Source organism: Sphaeramia orbicularis, chromosome 11 (genome assembly GCF_902148855.1).
Source record: "Sphaeramia orbicularis chromosome 11, fSphaOr1.1, whole genome shotgun sequence".
Classification (NCBI taxonomy): domain Eukaryota; kingdom Metazoa; phylum Chordata; class Actinopteri; order Kurtiformes; family Apogonidae; genus Sphaeramia; species Sphaeramia orbicularis.
The window spans coordinates 920202-937383 of NC_043967.1; the positions used below are offsets into that span (position 1 = coordinate 920202).

The 17182-nt window shown below is 40.6% G+C and overlaps 1 protein-coding gene across 2 annotated transcripts in view; it reads right to left on the minus strand.

Annotated features, from left to right (window-relative positions):
* Positions 1–4792: 4792 nt before the first annotated feature.
* The window catches only part of znf704 (zinc finger protein 704), a 127739-nt gene continuing 115349 nt past the window's right edge, over positions 4793–17182 (minus strand). For both annotated transcript variants that reach the window (XM_030146585.1, XM_030146586.1), the window contains exons 6-9: positions 14971–15265; positions 13840–13974; positions 13625–13716; positions 4793–11429 (exon numbers count right to left, since the gene is read on the minus strand). In XM_030146585.1, the coding sequence (XP_030002445.1) occupies positions 11315–11429; positions 13625–13716; positions 13840–13974; positions 14971–15265 (637 nt within the window). In that variant the 3' untranslated portion in view covers positions 4793–11314. The remainder of the gene's footprint in view (positions 11430–13624; positions 13717–13839; positions 13975–14970; positions 15266–17182) is intronic.

Genomic DNA, 17182 nt, shown 5'->3' on the forward strand with positions numbered 1-17182 from the left:
TCAGTTTAGTCCAGGGGCCACACTCAGCCTCAGACTAACCCTGGTTTAGGGGTAGAGTTAGACTGAAGCCATGATTACCCTCCTCAGACCCAGGACATGTCAGCAAAGTACACGCTTTTTGTTTTTTAGTAAATCAGCGCCTATACCGGAAACATCCTGATGCAACAGTTTTGTCAGATGCAGTTTTTAAATTTTTTATGGAATGTCCTTTGTGGTGGACAGTTCTCTTTTCTTTTCTTTTGTATAAAGTTGTGAAACTCTTGTCCACAAATGTGGACAGTGGGTCCTAGGAGGTTAAAGATATATATTTTAGATTGTGTCAAATATTTACACTTCTAGGGTTATAACCCAAGAGTAAGGTACAAATGACATGTAAGAGCTCATTTTATATCTGTTGTTTCTTTGCATCATGAACTTGGATCTGAATGTCAAATACAGATCATGTAAGTGTACAGTCAGTGCCTGAGCCCCAGTAGAAGGAGGTCAGCACTGACACATTTACAGACAGACAGAAGGACCTGTGTTGTGCTAAAATACACCTAATAATTAGTCAACACTGAAGGTAATTTAAGATTAGAACTGGTCATTACAGACTAAAGTCACTAGTTTATTATTTGTGATGCCCACAGTTTCATCTTCTTGTGTTCTATTTGTGTAAAACTGTGTCAGAAATGAAGGGGAAGACTAGGACCAGCTGGGAAGTCATACTTTTCAGATTACTTTCCACTGCAACACTTGCTCCTCTCAGTTCATCTGTCTTGCAGGTGCATTTTGCAATACGCTCCCAGAACCACAAAGAAAACATCTGCCCTCGGACTAGGACAAATGGGCCCAGTGCACACGTGTGTGTGATGCAGCCTGTACCTGAAGCATCAAATACAGGCGTACAAGTGTGTGTTTGACCTGCAGTAGGTCCAGGTCAGCATGGTTGGACACATAGACCGGTGTTGAAGTGAAATCTAAATAACATAAAACATACACCATGACAGCCCAAAGTAACTTCAGATTATATCTTTTAGCTTTAATTTCATGACTAAACCCTTAACATCCAATATTATTCCCAGTGTCTGCAGTTTAACCCTCAAATGCTGAGACTGAACATATGCAAATACGTCAAATAACTGGTGAACCTCGAATCACATCAGTGAGGAGTTGATCTGCTCTTTCTCTTATTCGGACATTACAAAGCTCCATCATTTATGCAAACATGTATGTTTGAACCAGATGGAACTTTGGGTTCTTCTACAGTAGGGGTGTCAAACATACGGCCTCTGGGACAAAACTAGCCCAACAAAGGGTCCAATCCAGCCCACGGGATGACGAATGGGGAAATGCAAAAATACTGAAGTTACTAACATCATAGATGTCAAAGTCATTTTAGTTCAGGGGCCACAGCCCAGTTTGGTCCTAAAAGAGTATAATAACTTGTATTATCATACTATAATTAAATAATGACAACTCCAAATTGTATTCTTTGTGTTAGTGTAAAAACAATACATTTACATGAAAATGCTGAAATCTACAAATTATCCTTCCACAAAAAAAATGTGAAGAACCTGAACAAATATGTAAAACCTGAAATGTCTTGAGAAGAGCAATTTGAACAATATTCTGCCTGTTATTAAATGTTCTGTGCCTTTGCAGATCTGTAAGTTGCAACGCACATGTGTAAATCATAAAAATCATCATTCTGTTGTTGAAATTGCACTTATTTTTCTACCAAAATTTCGGGTTGCTTGTGGTTGTACATGTTATTCATATTTTTTAAAAGCATACTATGTAGATGGAAACATTTTCGTGGCATAATTTAACTTTTTTCAATGCTATTGTTTTACTGGTACAGCCCAGTTGAGACCAAGTTGGGCTGAATGTGGCCCCTGAACTAAAACCCACGTTCTAAAACAAAGACAACTGATGCTGGCTGATAGAAAATTATTTTAAAACAGAATAAATACAGGGGAGGCAAAGGTCTAGAAAACTGCTCTGCTCTTTTGAGGGTTGAAGTCTGGCACAAATAATATTTTTCTGAATATTTATACCAATTTACAGCTGTCTTGGTGTTGTAGTGTGAAACAAAAATGGCGACGACAGTATTTTTATGAAAATGGTCAAGGACAATATTAGTTTAGATCTCTGTATTAGTGTAGACAGGCATTAGTTTGTGCGTTTAACATGGCTGAAACAACCCCACACCCACTTACACCAGGCTCAAATCCAACCCTAGCCGAAGCTGTGTCACTGCTAACCTGTTGGACGTTCTGAGCTTATCAGCCCCCACTGATCCAAACATCACATACACATGAACAAGCTTCCTCAATACTTCAGACACTAACTGTTCACACAATTCCATCCTGACCTTCACATCTCAGCGTGGAACCAGCTCCAAACCGTCATGCCCTGTCTGCTAAGGTCTATATTCCAAACCCCTGCTCTGTCTCCTATGGCGCCATGGTCCATGGATTGATCTGAAGGAACGGTGAGGTGTTGCATCTACTGTACGATTTCGTTTACAGCTTGGAAACACATCGAACATTTACATTTAGAGGCTTTAAAAGGATAGAAAACGCAACATACTGCACTGACCAAGCACAGGGTGGAGAGCAGTCACTGCCTCGTCTTTCCACATGAATGTAGGATCTGTGAAACCCTTAAGTGCTGCCGACTCCTTTAGGAAGCAGTTGTGTCATTTTCTAGTGTGGTCTTGTGGTTGTGCGCTTCCAGAAATTATGCTAACATGAGTCAATTAGAGGGTGCATCATATTGCATGAAGCATTTGCAATACATGACCACAAACATCTCTTAGTGTTTAACAAATCCCATGTGATTTCAGCCAACAACTGGATTGCACACAGATGGAAATGATTATGTTTCTGAAACTGCCCCTGTGTGTTGTATCAGGTTAAACCAGTGTCAGAAATGCAGGTGGAAGATGAAGAGCAACTGAAAACTGATCCTTTTTCAGCCATCTTTGTAATTTCCCTCTCTGTCTTCCACCAGCATTGTGCATGACTCCACCAGAAGCAGACAGAAAAGATCTTCACTGATCTGCCTGTGACACATTAGTTCAGGTCCAACAGGGAATCACAGGTACATTCAGCTTTCTTGTATGGATTTAGTAAAGCCAATCCAGGGAAATTCTTTTTCGTGCGCTTATAATCTGAAGTCGAACAACAATGTGCAATTTCATTGTTTCAAGAACATAAAAGAAGTTGATGGCAACTCTGCCTGCTCTCAACCCACGTCATGGACACAACAGCACAAATAGAGCACATTTATATAAAGTCATGTATTCCATAGTTTTCCTTATTTGCATGCACATGCAGTATTAAAAATACAGTTAGACCAGAGCATATAGTATATACTGTTTGAAAAAGTGTAAAAATCCAGTGTGACAGTCATTGAGTTCTTGAGGTCTACATGATTGTAATTAGAACGGAAAAAACAGCCAATGAGATGATCCAGTTGACAGAAGAGGGCGGGTCACCCATCTCTGTGTTGCATATTCAAGTCAGGTAGATTAAAAGTGAGGGAGCTGTGGCAGAAATACCCTGAAATAATAATCAGCAAGTCTGTATTCAATTAATCCTCTGAATGGTCTGATCCAATAAGAAAGAATTGAGGCTGCTGAGCGTGGCCTCTGTCTGCTTGGTAATTATTATTCATCCACCTTCACACACATGCAAACAAAGCAAACAAGGCTTGTTCAGGTTCCTGTGGAAACCACTTCGCAGCTCCGGCTCTAAAAATGGATCATCTCACTGACTGTTTCACATGCTGTTTTGCCAAACGAGGCTTCCTTGCTTTCCCAAACATTTCTAGATTGCACCACAACAGCAATTCTTCAACACTGACATACACTTTATCTACGAGCCCTTATACAAAAGGGAGAAAGGAGTCATGTTTGGGAAAACAAAGAAAAGTAAAAGAACAGACATTTACAAAAAAAAAAAAAAAAGAGAGAGAGAAAAACAGCACATCAGAACACAGTATCATTATAAGGTTGGATAAAAAAAATAGTTCACAAGTTACAGCAAGGAGTAGAAAAGTCACTCTTAGACCTTGAAAGTTCCTTTACAGTAACATCGTTCTAGAACCAAGAAGTGGCCAAAGGGGCCTCAACTCACACATTTCTTTGTATCACAAATCTTTGAATTAGAAGTATAGAAAGCAGAACTCAGACTAGCCAGCACCAGAGACATTCCATCACCATTGCTGTGGCCCTGCAAATCACAGCAACACACCTCCACACGGAGCTTCCAGACCTGGACTGTGACGCAGACGCTGCTGACACCAGCCGCTCTAGAAACTCTACGCTCATCAAGGCACATTCAGGACTTCTATTCTTCCAAGTAGAACCAGAATAATGAGGATGAAGTGACTCCTGGAAACAGTCCCCTCTGTTTTTTATACTCATTCATTTTATAGAGGTACTGTGAGTGTTTACAGAAGCTATTTCTCCTCCTCTCACCCCCCCACCCCCACCCCCTCCTCCACATTCCTGAATGGAGGAAGGAGGGAGGGAAGGCTCTTCCTCTTTTTATTGACACCACGGCCCCCCAGCCCTGGCACTGGCAGCAGATAGGAGCAGAGATGCACAACCTGCCCGTCAGTGGGGTTGCCATGGAAACTAGCCCTACGGTTGGTGGGAGCTTGACACTTGGAAGGACACTGCTACTCAACCTATTCTTAGGGTCATGCAAGGCAATGCTATGACTACTCAAGTGTACTCCACTGTGCACGTTCAATCTCTGTATTTCTTAAATACAATTTGGAATGTCTAATTATATTAAAATCTTTTTTGTTTTTACATGACTTTTTCTGACTCCACACACCCACAGCACTACCTGCTTTCAGCCTATGGTGGAGCGGTGTCTGTAGGCCTGTGGGGCTGATAGGGCGTCTGCATTGTTTTATGGGTGGGTGGCCGGCTAATCTGTAGCCACAGAGGTGGGGGGGGGGGGGGCTGTCTAAAGGCACAACCCACCCCTTTGACTTCAACTTCTGGAGCTCACTGTCCCATACCCTACACAGGGCAAAGAAAAATGACAAGTTTGGTGTATTTGAAAGTTGTGGATATTACATGGCTATACTGATACACACTGTACTGGAGTGGAGATATACTGAACTGTAGCGTCATCTGGATATACTGGAGCACTTATTGACCTACTATAGCCTATGTGGATGATATAAGGTATAATAAGCCTCTTGTTACAAACAAGTCTTGTCATGTATGAAATATTGATCTGGGTGAGGATCAAGTACATAAAGCAGAAATGCTTCTAAACCTGTCAACACATGAACTGCTGTTGAAGCCACATACAATGAATGCGTATGTTTGTGTTAGGACATGAACACTGAGGGTCTCTCGTAACTCACAAAACTTGATTTTTATACCTTTCTGTAAGCAGAATAACGCTATCTTGTTCTATTCAGCTTATAAATCATGGCTGAATGCTCAGCCTTTTAATAGGCAGCAGAAGAGGGGGTGGGTGGTGGTGGTGGTAAACACACCAGAGAACAAAAGCTAGACCAGCCACTGATGTTCCACTGAAAAGAAAAAAAAAAGTCCTCATAAGTATTCATATCACCCTCACTACAGCAACAAGACCGCCTATTGTGGCTCTTTGATGCCACTTTGAGTCCTTGTGCATGAACACGTTTCTAATGGCTGCCCATTTCAGAGTGCCGCTCAGCTCCTCGCTCCCCCAAGTCGCACAGCTCAAGGCTCAGTCGCACCCTAATGCGAGTTAAGTTAGATGATCAGATTGAGATGAGGATGCCATATGGTGCGTTTGGCATCATTACCATGTCAATTTGGGAGTAAAATGATGAGTGTCATGATCCCTCTTTGTCTGCCAGATTCACTCAACAGGATGCAAATGATCCAATACCCCCACAGTCCTGGGGAACGGGAAGACGTACAATGTCAAGGCTAGTGGTTCAAAACCTCTTCAAGTGTTACTAACTTTTTAAGAATGTTGAGCAGGAGGGTCAGGACTTTTTGTGTCTTTACAACATGTACAGGTTTGGAAATAATTATTGAACCAATGTGACATAGTTGTGAAATGGGTTTTCTGCCTCTTCCTTGTGCAAATTGTCTTTTCAGTTATAAATGACTTTGAATCATACATGTGCACATTTCATGTCTTCACACATAATCCACTGAATGTATTTGGCTCTTGTTTGGTTTTTACCCTGCCTATGACAAACTGTTCAATTATTTAACCACTTTAATGAATTTATCACATTATTGATGTGTAATGGTCATTGCATTGAATTTTGGTGGCCCAAGAGTTATTTCCAAAGCATGGAGAAAATGGAAAATTGACAGACCATGCACTATGAGTAGTCATGAAAGCAGGACGCTTCCACAACTGAACAAATAAAACCAACTGATAAAAACAGACTGATGGCACCCTCTGAACATACAACCACATGGACTTTTAACTGAACATGCTTGGTCAGATTGTTTCAAATAAGGAAATGCTAAACTTAATATGGATGCAGTGTATGATTTTTTTTGTTCTTTCTTTAAGGGCTACACCACACAAATTGATAGAAAAGAGTCATTTTCAAAGGAATTGGGAGAGAGAACAGAGAGGCTTTTGGGGTGACCCACTCATGTTGGGACACTTGTTAAACTTGAGGCAGGGTGTTTTTTATTTTCATGTTCTACAGCATAACATCGTGTACAAAAATGGAGTTGAATATGATCACAGGACATAAAGGGAGAAACAGCATGGGAATATAGCACCTCCATTTCTCTCCTGTCAAGGGCACAGCACCAGCACGAGCATGAAAAAAAACATTTAAAAAGTAATAACAACCTGGGCTGAGCACTCGTCAATATCTTTTTGAGGTAATTTAGATGAGCTTATTTTACTTTGGCCAAATTCCTTCTTAGTCATTTGTGAACACTGACCTAGAATAAGCATCCAGAGAGAGCTTCTTTGAATAACAGCTGCCTGGAGTCACTACCACTTTAGATGTCCAGGCAGGGTACCATTTTACATTAAGAATAACCTCATAAAGGATAAAAAAAAACAAAAACATCAATCAAGATGGAAACCTGATTAATCATTTATCAGCTGTTATAACACATTTACGAGGTACCAGTTAGTTGCCAAATAGAAGTCCCATAACATTTCCTGTTCAGCCTCAGATCTCATCGGTTACTCAACCTCGTTTGTCTCCATTCGCAGCATTTAGACCTGTCAGCTTTGTCTAACATCTACTAATTAGTTACCAACATTTAACCAAATATACTTTAATCTCCTGCTGTTTCACTGAGCATCAAATTAACTGACTTCTTCCTTCCTGGCCTTCTGGAGCTGGAAGTGACCATAATTGGACAAAAGGGGTGGAACCACAGGAGGCCGGCGGGATCAGAGGTGAGCTAATACTTAATACTAGCTTACTGACTCAGTAAACAGTATACTTCATGGAGCACTTTTACAGTCTTAGTAGAGGTACCTACTGACCACAACTACAGCGGCACGGCCCGTCGGGAAAATCTATCATTTATTAAATAAACGGCTTGACAGACGAGCAAAGCTGTCACACAAATCTGTCAATCAAAGTCTGACTCAGCAGACACCTAGACCTCTATTTGCCCTGAGATCTGATTAATGGAGAAAAAATTATACATGGACCAGACCCCTCGCAGAGGCCCAAATACAAGAGAAATGAACTGATGTTTAAAGCTGCGGGAGACTTTCCACACCAATTTTTCATCAGATCTGTAAAACCCCCATCCTAACCTAAGTATCATGAATCTGTTAGTCTTTCTGTGAGCAGCCTATAGTGGAAGTCAGCAGTATTACAACTTCAAGATACTTCCACTTTGGCTTCATTTTGAAGCTGAGATCCCTAAGATAAACAACCAACAAGATCTGAGATTGAACAGAAATAATTTGGCAATATAGTGAGCCTGAATTTATGCATGAAAACTGCTTTTTAAGTGTTTACTAATAAAAAAAAGTTCTCAACCTCAGTGAAAACCTTGAAAATAATTGTCATTTATAAGGGTACTCTTATTGTGGTACCAAATTCAATCCTGCTGGGGACTGCAATTTGTTTCCCGATCACTAATGGAGGAGACAGTTCAACCACATACACGGAGCACCACAATGGACAAAGGGCAGTGGGAAGTGCATGGAATTCTTAAAGGAATAAAAAACAAACAAAAAAAAACAGTATCAGTCACATTTTCAAAACCCCATCCTTTAACCCACACATGTTGCTTTGTCAGACGCCTCACAGCGGACTCGACCTGCACATGCAGTGACAGGAGGGTCAGACGCCGCAGGCCGTCTGATGAAGGTGTGCAACTCCACTGAAAGAGTCAAAGCAATGCACAGAGGGGAGGGGGGATGGGGGGGGTGCAGAGAGCTGTGCTTCAGTGGTAGCCTGCATGCTTTGCCTGAGGGGGGATTCCTTCACGTTCACACACACGGCCACAAAAACACAAAGATGTCAATCAAACTAATTGCAAGTGGGCCTCAATGACACTGAGAGGAGAACTGGAAATGAGATAAAGGTTTTAATCAACTGTGTTTTGTGAACAAACTCACTAAGCAGCGGCAGCAGTGGGGAGCGGGACGTGAAGGAGCTGTAGGCAGAAGCATGCAGATTACACTGACTGAAAAGAGCAGAACAAGCTGGGAACCTGGGAACAGAAGGCCTGAGCTGCTGCCTCCTATGGGTACAACCACACTTCCTTCAGCAGAACATGAAAACAAAAGCCAATAACAGTAAATTTTATATATATGAAGAAAAATAGAAAAACAACCAAATCAAAGTACTTTAGGTTCTGAATTTAAATTCAAGCCTGTTTTTTCCTTTCTGTATATATAGATTTGTCTAATTTTTTTTAAACAATACGTTCACATGATACAATGGCAAATCAGTTTTGAGATCCTCTAAATATTTCAGACCAAAGTATCAGTGTAGAAGAAGCACGGCGATTTCCAAAAGAGTGACTTTAAGGCTATCTCTATTGTCAAAACAAAAGCAGCCTGAAAAAGGCTGAACATTATTATTTCCTCAAACAAATGTAAAACCTGTCTCATACAACACGTGGAAGATGAAATAATGACCAAAGTCATAAACATGGAACATACAAGAACTATATATATATATAAATAGATACAGCTGAGCAAAAATAAAGTAGGGGCAGAAGTACTGTAGATTAAATGGGTGGGTGTGGAAGTTTATCAGCTGGTGTTGGTTTAGAATAAATGTCAAATGAGCCACTATGTGGAGAAAAAATTAAGATTATTAAACATGACAATGCAGACAGAATGCAACAACAATGTAGCTGGGAGATATATTGGTCTTAACTTGAACAAAGGACATTTTCATCACTTTTAGTACACCTTAATGAAGCTGAATGCAGCCGACTGATAAAACTATTGGTCCATCTATACGAGTACAGAGTGAGCATATGTAAACTAGTTAGGCCTCATTTAATCTGCTTCCTTCAATCCAAACCCACATATTTAAATCAGATACATGTAACTGCTGCATTGTAACTGACCCCACATGAGAGTGGAAAGACAAAGCAAAGCCACAGCTAACACAGACCCTCTTCACCCACTTGACAACCATGTGTTACTGTACATGTTGTCCAGTGAATGAAGTGTACAGTACAACAAAAGAGGGACCCAATCAACTGCTCACAATTTCTCTTCCCGAACCTTCTCTTAAAACTCTTGGAGTAAATAAGAATTCAGAAAAAAAACAGTGAAGTACTCAAGTCTGGATGGTCCAATCTCTTATTATTCCTCCCTCTTAAGTGTGGAAATAAAGAAGGTGTGGTGGAGACTTTCAGCTCAGTAACCACAGACTTTGAAGAGTGGACCAAGTGCTTGCTTTCCCACATACAGTGCAAGTGCTTCACTTTTGGTTTTAAGTCTTCCCCCATTTTGGCTTGCAGATCATCAAGATGCACCTCTGTGGTAAACACAAAGTTACGTTTCCCTTTGGGAAAAGTTTACAAAGATGGTTGAAGAGGAGGGCAATCTGTATCTCTGCATGTGGTGAAAGATGCTTCTCTTTTTATGGCCTTGCTGCTGCTGCTGCTGCTGCTGACTTCACACTTCCAGTGCTGTCAGGAAGGTTATTCTGTAGCAGGAGATACATACACAGTCTGGGTTTTGAGGGGGGGAAACATCTGAACAGTAAACATGGCACCTTAACAAAAACCAAAAACATAAAGGAGATAAATGAGTTTTTGGTTGAAAAGTTGTCATGTATAATGAAAGGAGAGGAAACTATTGAGATAGTGCTGTGTGCAGTGTAACCCCAAGTCTGAGCTGCTGGTTTTGCTTTCTTTATCACATCCCTGATAAAACAAAATGAATCAACTGGATAAAAAAGTGGCATACAAAACAGTTGCTGTCTTCTGTTGCGATTGTGTGGTAATACTTGAAGTTGTGTGTGTGTGAAGTGAACACCATCACTGTCATAGTCCATCTGCATTCCCTGACTGGAAAGTGGATCTTTTTTTGCATTGATCATTCCCCTTGTGTGTGTGTGTGTGTGTGTGTGTGTGTGTGTCTTTCTATCTCTCTCTTTCTCGCTGTATCCAGCCTTTACCCAGGCTCTGCTGTCCGTTGCCCTCGGGGGGCTGTCAGGATGAAGAACAGGGGAGAGAGGCTGTGATGTTGGTAATAAAAGATCTCCTCAGAAAGTCCAGAAAGAAAACAGGAGATGAACAGGTCGAAGGAAGAACAAAAACTCCAAACTTTACCTCCATTGTTTTTACAAAGCTCTTCAAAGGCCTACTCTTCTTCAGAATAAAAGAAAAAAATAATGAACTTTTGGCCTTTTGTAGACCCTTTCTTTGACAGACTTTCCATTTAAAAACCAGAGCTTTAAAAAACATAGAAAGATGTAACGCTGAACCCAACATATATACATATATATATTTATATATTTAAAAAAAAAAAAACTGCAAAACTCTTTGATCTACTTTTACTTTACACTGTTTAGCTGCACTGCGGTTTCCCAAAACTGGGACTGATGGGAATGGCGAGGCAGTACTGGGAATCCTGGACGGCACTGTAAAAGCTGACCACACCATGCTTCAGGATCTGCTTACGGCTGGAAAGGTTTGGTTCAGTGGAGCTGAGGGGTGAGGAGACAACGGAGTGGGTGGATCCAGAACTGGATGGACAGTTTTGTAATTCTGAGCTGAAGAAAACCAAAAAGCATGCAAAAAAAGAAAAAAACTGGATGTCCCTCCCCCTTTGTTGGATGAGAAAGAGAGCAGCTCCTTGTTGTCATGGTGCTCTTTTGAACGTATGGATGCTCAGTCGGTGAATCTCTGGCAGGCCTTTTTCCAGCGGCAGGCAGTGCACCACATGTCACGGTTCTCCATCCCATACACTTTCCGGCACTTCTTCCCCTCACCACGCACTTTCCGACTGGAGGACAACAACACACACAATCAAACTCCTTCAGTTTAGTTCTGTCTCAGGAAAATGCACACTATAGTACCAAAGGAGTCAAGTAATTTTATATTAGGCCTGGAACGGTCCACACACCGAACCGAACCGTCTCGGTACACTCCTGTTCGGTTCGGTACACAGCTGTACCCAAACGGCACAGTATGTTGAGAAAAAGAAAAAGGAATGAAAGATGTTGTTCAATGCACAACTTTAAATCTGCACAAGTTAAAAAAAAACAGCAAATATGATGTGAACCTGGAAGGAAGAGACTGAAGACCCTCCACCATCAGTCCAGTCCGGATCAGTTCAGGGTCAGGTGAAAGAGATGTTGATAAGACGAACGTTGTTTACCGCCTATGAACTACGCTAGTTCTGAAACACTTACACTAGCTCGCTCTGTCTGTCTGTCTGTCTGTCTGTCTGTCTGTCATGCACGGTGTATAACAGAGGACTAGAACCCAGGAGTTGGACACTGAAAGTCTGTAAAGTTTCACTTTCGTTTCACGCCAGCATTAGTTACGGACCGATATATAACTGCCCCCCGAGCTCCGACAAAAAAAAAAAAAAAACATAAAAAATAAAAACAATCCCCCGTGTTTTTGACAAATCACACCCTACACACACACACACACACACACACACAAATACACACAGTGTCCTAAACAGTTTGTTCTCTGTCCTAAAATAAATTTAGTTAATTCTGTTGTCAATGTTCCTCTTCAGTTTGTTTCAACAGAATACCAGTTTACCCTCTTCTTAATGTTGCACTTCATGTGGAATATTTTTGTTGTTATTTTTCTACAGAACGTGAACTGACAGAACTGTGATTAGATTTTTGTTGTTTGTTCGAAACTAACTTTCGGGGAAAAGTCCAATACTAATGTTTAAAATACATTTAGTAATATTATATTTATTTTATTTTCTATTTGATTTATAGCAGCAGAATTATATTATTCCTGTTTTTTTCTATACTCTATTGTCTCCAAAAATTGGGGGGAAAATGTTCAAAAATTCAGAAATGCATTAAAAACATTTTGAAGGGTTGTCTTTCTTACCGTACCGAACCGACAAAAAAAAACAAAATAAAAAAAAAAAAAAAAAAAAAAAAACAAACCGTGGCTTTCAAAACCCGCAAACATACCGAACCAAAAATTTTGTGTACCGTTACAGGCCTAATATATATATATATACATAAATATAAAAGAATGTCAAAATGTTACAAAAAATTGTAGTGTTTTCTGGTCTCATGTACAAAGTGCTTGTGATCATCCTGTGGTGAGTGTCTACGCTGAACCCACATAGACGCCAAAGGGAATGCATTCAGTCTGAAATGTCCCATCCATTTGAAAGTTACCATAAGCATATCCATACACGAAATGATGCATTCAAGTACACCTCATGAAGTCTATTTATCTATACTATCTTTGAAATCTAATTTATAATCTATGCTCAAACAGCCCCAAACATTATAACAACTTCTATTTTTTTCCCCTTATTTTTCTTTACATAAACCCACACGTCATCATACTGAGAGGATTTAGCCAGTGAACTTTGAGTCTTCAGCTTTTATCCATAATTATGGGACTGTTCCAGTTGGCATGATTATCAAACTGTTTATTGTGATACAGTGATATTGATCAATATGGAAAAGAATATTATATAAATGTATGAAAAACTGGGGACAAAATAAGATGAGCACCATGCCTCTCTGGTCTCTGCAGGGGTTTCTTGTTAAAATGCAGTTGGTTTAAAATAGCCATGGATGACAACCTGTGAAGCAAACACTATGCATATGCAGCATTCAGAAAATAGACATTTCTTCTAGAAGTTTCTCAAAGTAGAGTATTATCCATCTTTTCGATATTCCTCATAACCGTACAGACTGGAGGCGTCAAAACGTTTGTTTGCTAATATTGTGAGTTAACAAACGCAACATAATTAAAGGTTCAGTGTGTGATAATGAGTGACATCTAGTGGTGAAGTTGTAGACTGGAAACAACTGAATACAAAACAGAGGGGGTGTAGTCGGAGGCAGTAATGCCCTGGATGACATTTTCTATCAAATGAATGTGACGTACTCCATCTGTACAGACTGATGAAACCATAATCATTAATTTAATATTCCTAAATCTCACACACTGGACCTTTAAGGCGTTCCATGGCGTTTGTACCTGAGGGCAGTGGTGGCTCTGGGAGGGGATGAGAGGACGGCGATGGTCTGGGAGCGCTGTTCACCAAAGCCCTGGCTTTTACTGGGAGACACCTGGACAATGTGGACAAAAAGTGGGGTGAGGGGCTGGAATTTGACTGAGTAATAATAATAATAATAATAATAATAATAATAATAATAATAATAATAATAGTGATCACATAAAGGGCGCCTTACCGTGTTCCCGGTGAAAGTGACGGGCGGTGACTGCCAGGAGATGCTAAAGCTAGAGCTGTTGGTGGGAGTGAAGCTGGTGGATGCAGAGCCGTTAGAGTTACTGCTGCTGGACGGGATGGACACAGGAGCTGTGGCCTGAGGGCAAAGGTCAGAGGTCACATTGGTTGGATTTACTCAATCTAAATGAAGCAAATTATATGGAACAACTCTGGCTTTTGCAGTTGGCTTCCAGTGAGTTTATTTTTTCTTTCTTTTTTTTTCCACAGGTTTTAAGTGTTACTCTCTCTGCTTTGGTTTAAACCAGTGTTTTTCAACCTTTACTGCCTCTGTCCACAATAATCGACATTATATAGACTAAATGTTGTGTAAAATTAACATTTATTTGCAACATAGTATAGCTAACTATTACATGATCAAAAACAAATTAATCTTAGCAAAAAAAAAGTCTCCGTTTTGAATGTCTGGGGTCGCCAGAAATTTGTGATGTCAAAATGGGGTCATGAGTCAAAAAAGGATGGGAAGCACTGGTTTAAACTGGAGTACTTTCAGCTTTCAAATAAGAGTGTGAAAATTAAGAATATTACTAATATTGTATGCAACATAAATTTCTTTTTTTTTTCCTCTGTGGTGATATGTTCTTTACATCGTTTTTGCAAAGTTAGGTTTGAAATAAGAATTTGATCCTGTGTCCTGATTCCTTTCAGTTTTTTGATCATGCGTCGACCCTTTCTGAAGCTGAGGCTCCTGGCGCTCAGATAAACCTGCTTGCATCTGATCAACTACCTAAAGCCTCTATTTTGGAGTCAAATGGTGTCTCTGAACCATTATACTGATTCTCACACCAGAGCTTGGGACTGGTCATAGCCATTCATCAGAACTCAGCTGACTGTTTAGCCTCAACGTTCTTTGTTCTGTAGAGTTTTATAAGGGGAGAACTGAGATGTGAATCCCCAGTCCTGGAACCTCGGCGGAGGTGATACCAAAAACACTAGTACCGGGTACCAGATTCCAGGTCCTTTTTCATAATGGAAACACAAAAAGGCCGAGTCGAGTCGAGTCCAGCTGATACCACGTAGTGGAAACGGGGCAATAGTCAGTCCGCTGGTGTTGGTGACTGATCAGCGTGTGTACCTGGTAGGCGTGGTCCGTATGGATGAGGTAGAGAGCGCTGGGCGCCGAGCGGCTGAGAGGGGTGGTACCCCCAGCGTGAGGCTCCTTGACGTCTGAGCCCTGCTGGGGTCTGTGGGAGTCTGACGGCTGATTGAGGGACGGCAAAGGAGAAGGGAGAGGCGGAGGTGGGGAGAGAACGGAGGGCGACGCAGGGGACAGGCTGCTCAAGCCGTCAGCCACAGAGTCTGTGTTGAGCTTGATCTCTGTGTAGTAGAAGTCCTCCTCACCGTCGCTGCAGTCCGAGTCATAGTTCCGCCTGAAGGACAGTGATGGTAAGGATGGAAGGAAGGAAGCAAGGTTATCATCATTAATGAAAACTAATGAAATGATGAAAACTAGAATCATAAAAACATTTTCGTTAACTGAAATAAATAAAAACTATAATTAAAAGAAAAAAAACGATAACTAAAACTGTATTGTGTGTTTACAAAACTAACCAAAACGGATAAAAATTATGGATAAAATTCCCTTCGTTTTCATCTTCGTCAATGTTGGATTGATACGAAATTGATTTATTTCCCTCAAGCAATTTTAGCTAGCGGCACCATGTGATATTTAAGGGTCCGTCACTTGTGGTTTCCAGTCGTCTTCTGGTCCCCACTCTACCTGGAAACATGGAGACTAAAGTTGGGAGAAAGCAGCAGAGTCCTGTCTGGGATTTATTTGAATATGACGACAGAGAAGAAGAGAAAAGATATAAAAAAAAAACTAAAACTAAACTAAAGCTAAGCATTTAGAAAATAATGAAAACTAATAAAAATCGGACCAATGGCCCTGTATCTTACCGGCCAAATGAAAAGCTTTGGGAAATGTATCCAGATGCCATTTATTCTCCCCCAGTTCTGTGTATTTATTCTATTACAGAAATAGCCCATGTTTTGCTCATATTCCAATCACATCTGTAAAAAATTCAAATTCACACTTGATATCATTGATACTGATTTATTGGATCAATCCACTTCCTATCTGTTATAGTGGGAACATTTTTCAAAGTCGCACCAAATCCAGAATCAGATCCGGATGGAAATCATTTCAATCCCTTGTGCTGACATCCTCATACAGAAGCTGTATACCAAGTCTGAAGTCAATCAGAACTGGAGTTTGGGAGAAGAAGACGACTGAAATGTTTTCCCCATAAGAGCCCATGTTAAATTTTGCGTCAGTTCCAGATCCAGAAGAAGATCCTGATCAGCATGTGGACATTATGTTTGGGTCATCTCCCCATCAGGGCTGGACTGGAGACATTTACACTGGATATCATTTAGATTTACTGAGTTATTGCATCCATCCACTTCCTATCTCTGATAATGGGGACATTTTTCAAAGTGGCACCAAATCCAGAATCAGATCCGGATCCAAATAATTTCACTAACTTTTGTTGACATCATCATAAAGAAGCTGTATACCAGGTTTGAAGTCAATCGGAATTGTAGTTTTGGAGAAGAAGACGATTGAAATTTTTGTAACGGACGACACAACGACAGATGACAGACGCCGCCACCACCGCCGGACGCCGCATGACAACAATAGCTCACGACCTGTCGGCTGGTAAGCTAAAAACGAGCTAACCTGCTCTAAAGATGAATTAAAACTAACTGAATTGGAGAAAAAAAGTCAAAACTAAATAAAACTAAACTATAATGAACAAGAAAAGCACTTGGAGAGCGTAGACCTCCGTCAAGACAGATCTGTAGAAAAGCATTATGAATTCTGTCCAATGATGGACTTATAGTTGGATACCTGTGTGTGTTATAGACATGCAGTCAGCTGGTTGTCACCCTCAGAATGACACAGGGTTCGTGCAGATTTCCACTTAAAGTTTCCCATGACCCTTACCCAATTCTCCATGACCCGAAATACATGTTCACACATAAACTTGAATTATTATCTGCATTGATTTGTTGATTTTTATATCTGATTACAAGCATTTTACAGATTTCTAAACTTAGAAAAAAGGCATAATTCGAAAATCTCCGCAGGTTGGATTGGAAATTTCCAATCTGTAAATTTATGTTGGTATCGGGACCCGATACTGAATCGGATTGGCCCCATCCCTAATGCTAATAGTGCAAATGTAGGCTGTTTACTCTGCCATCATTATTTGAATTCTGTGAAAGTGGGTTGTCACTTCTGACAAAGGGAAAAAGTGGGTCCCAAAGTAAGACGAGTGGGA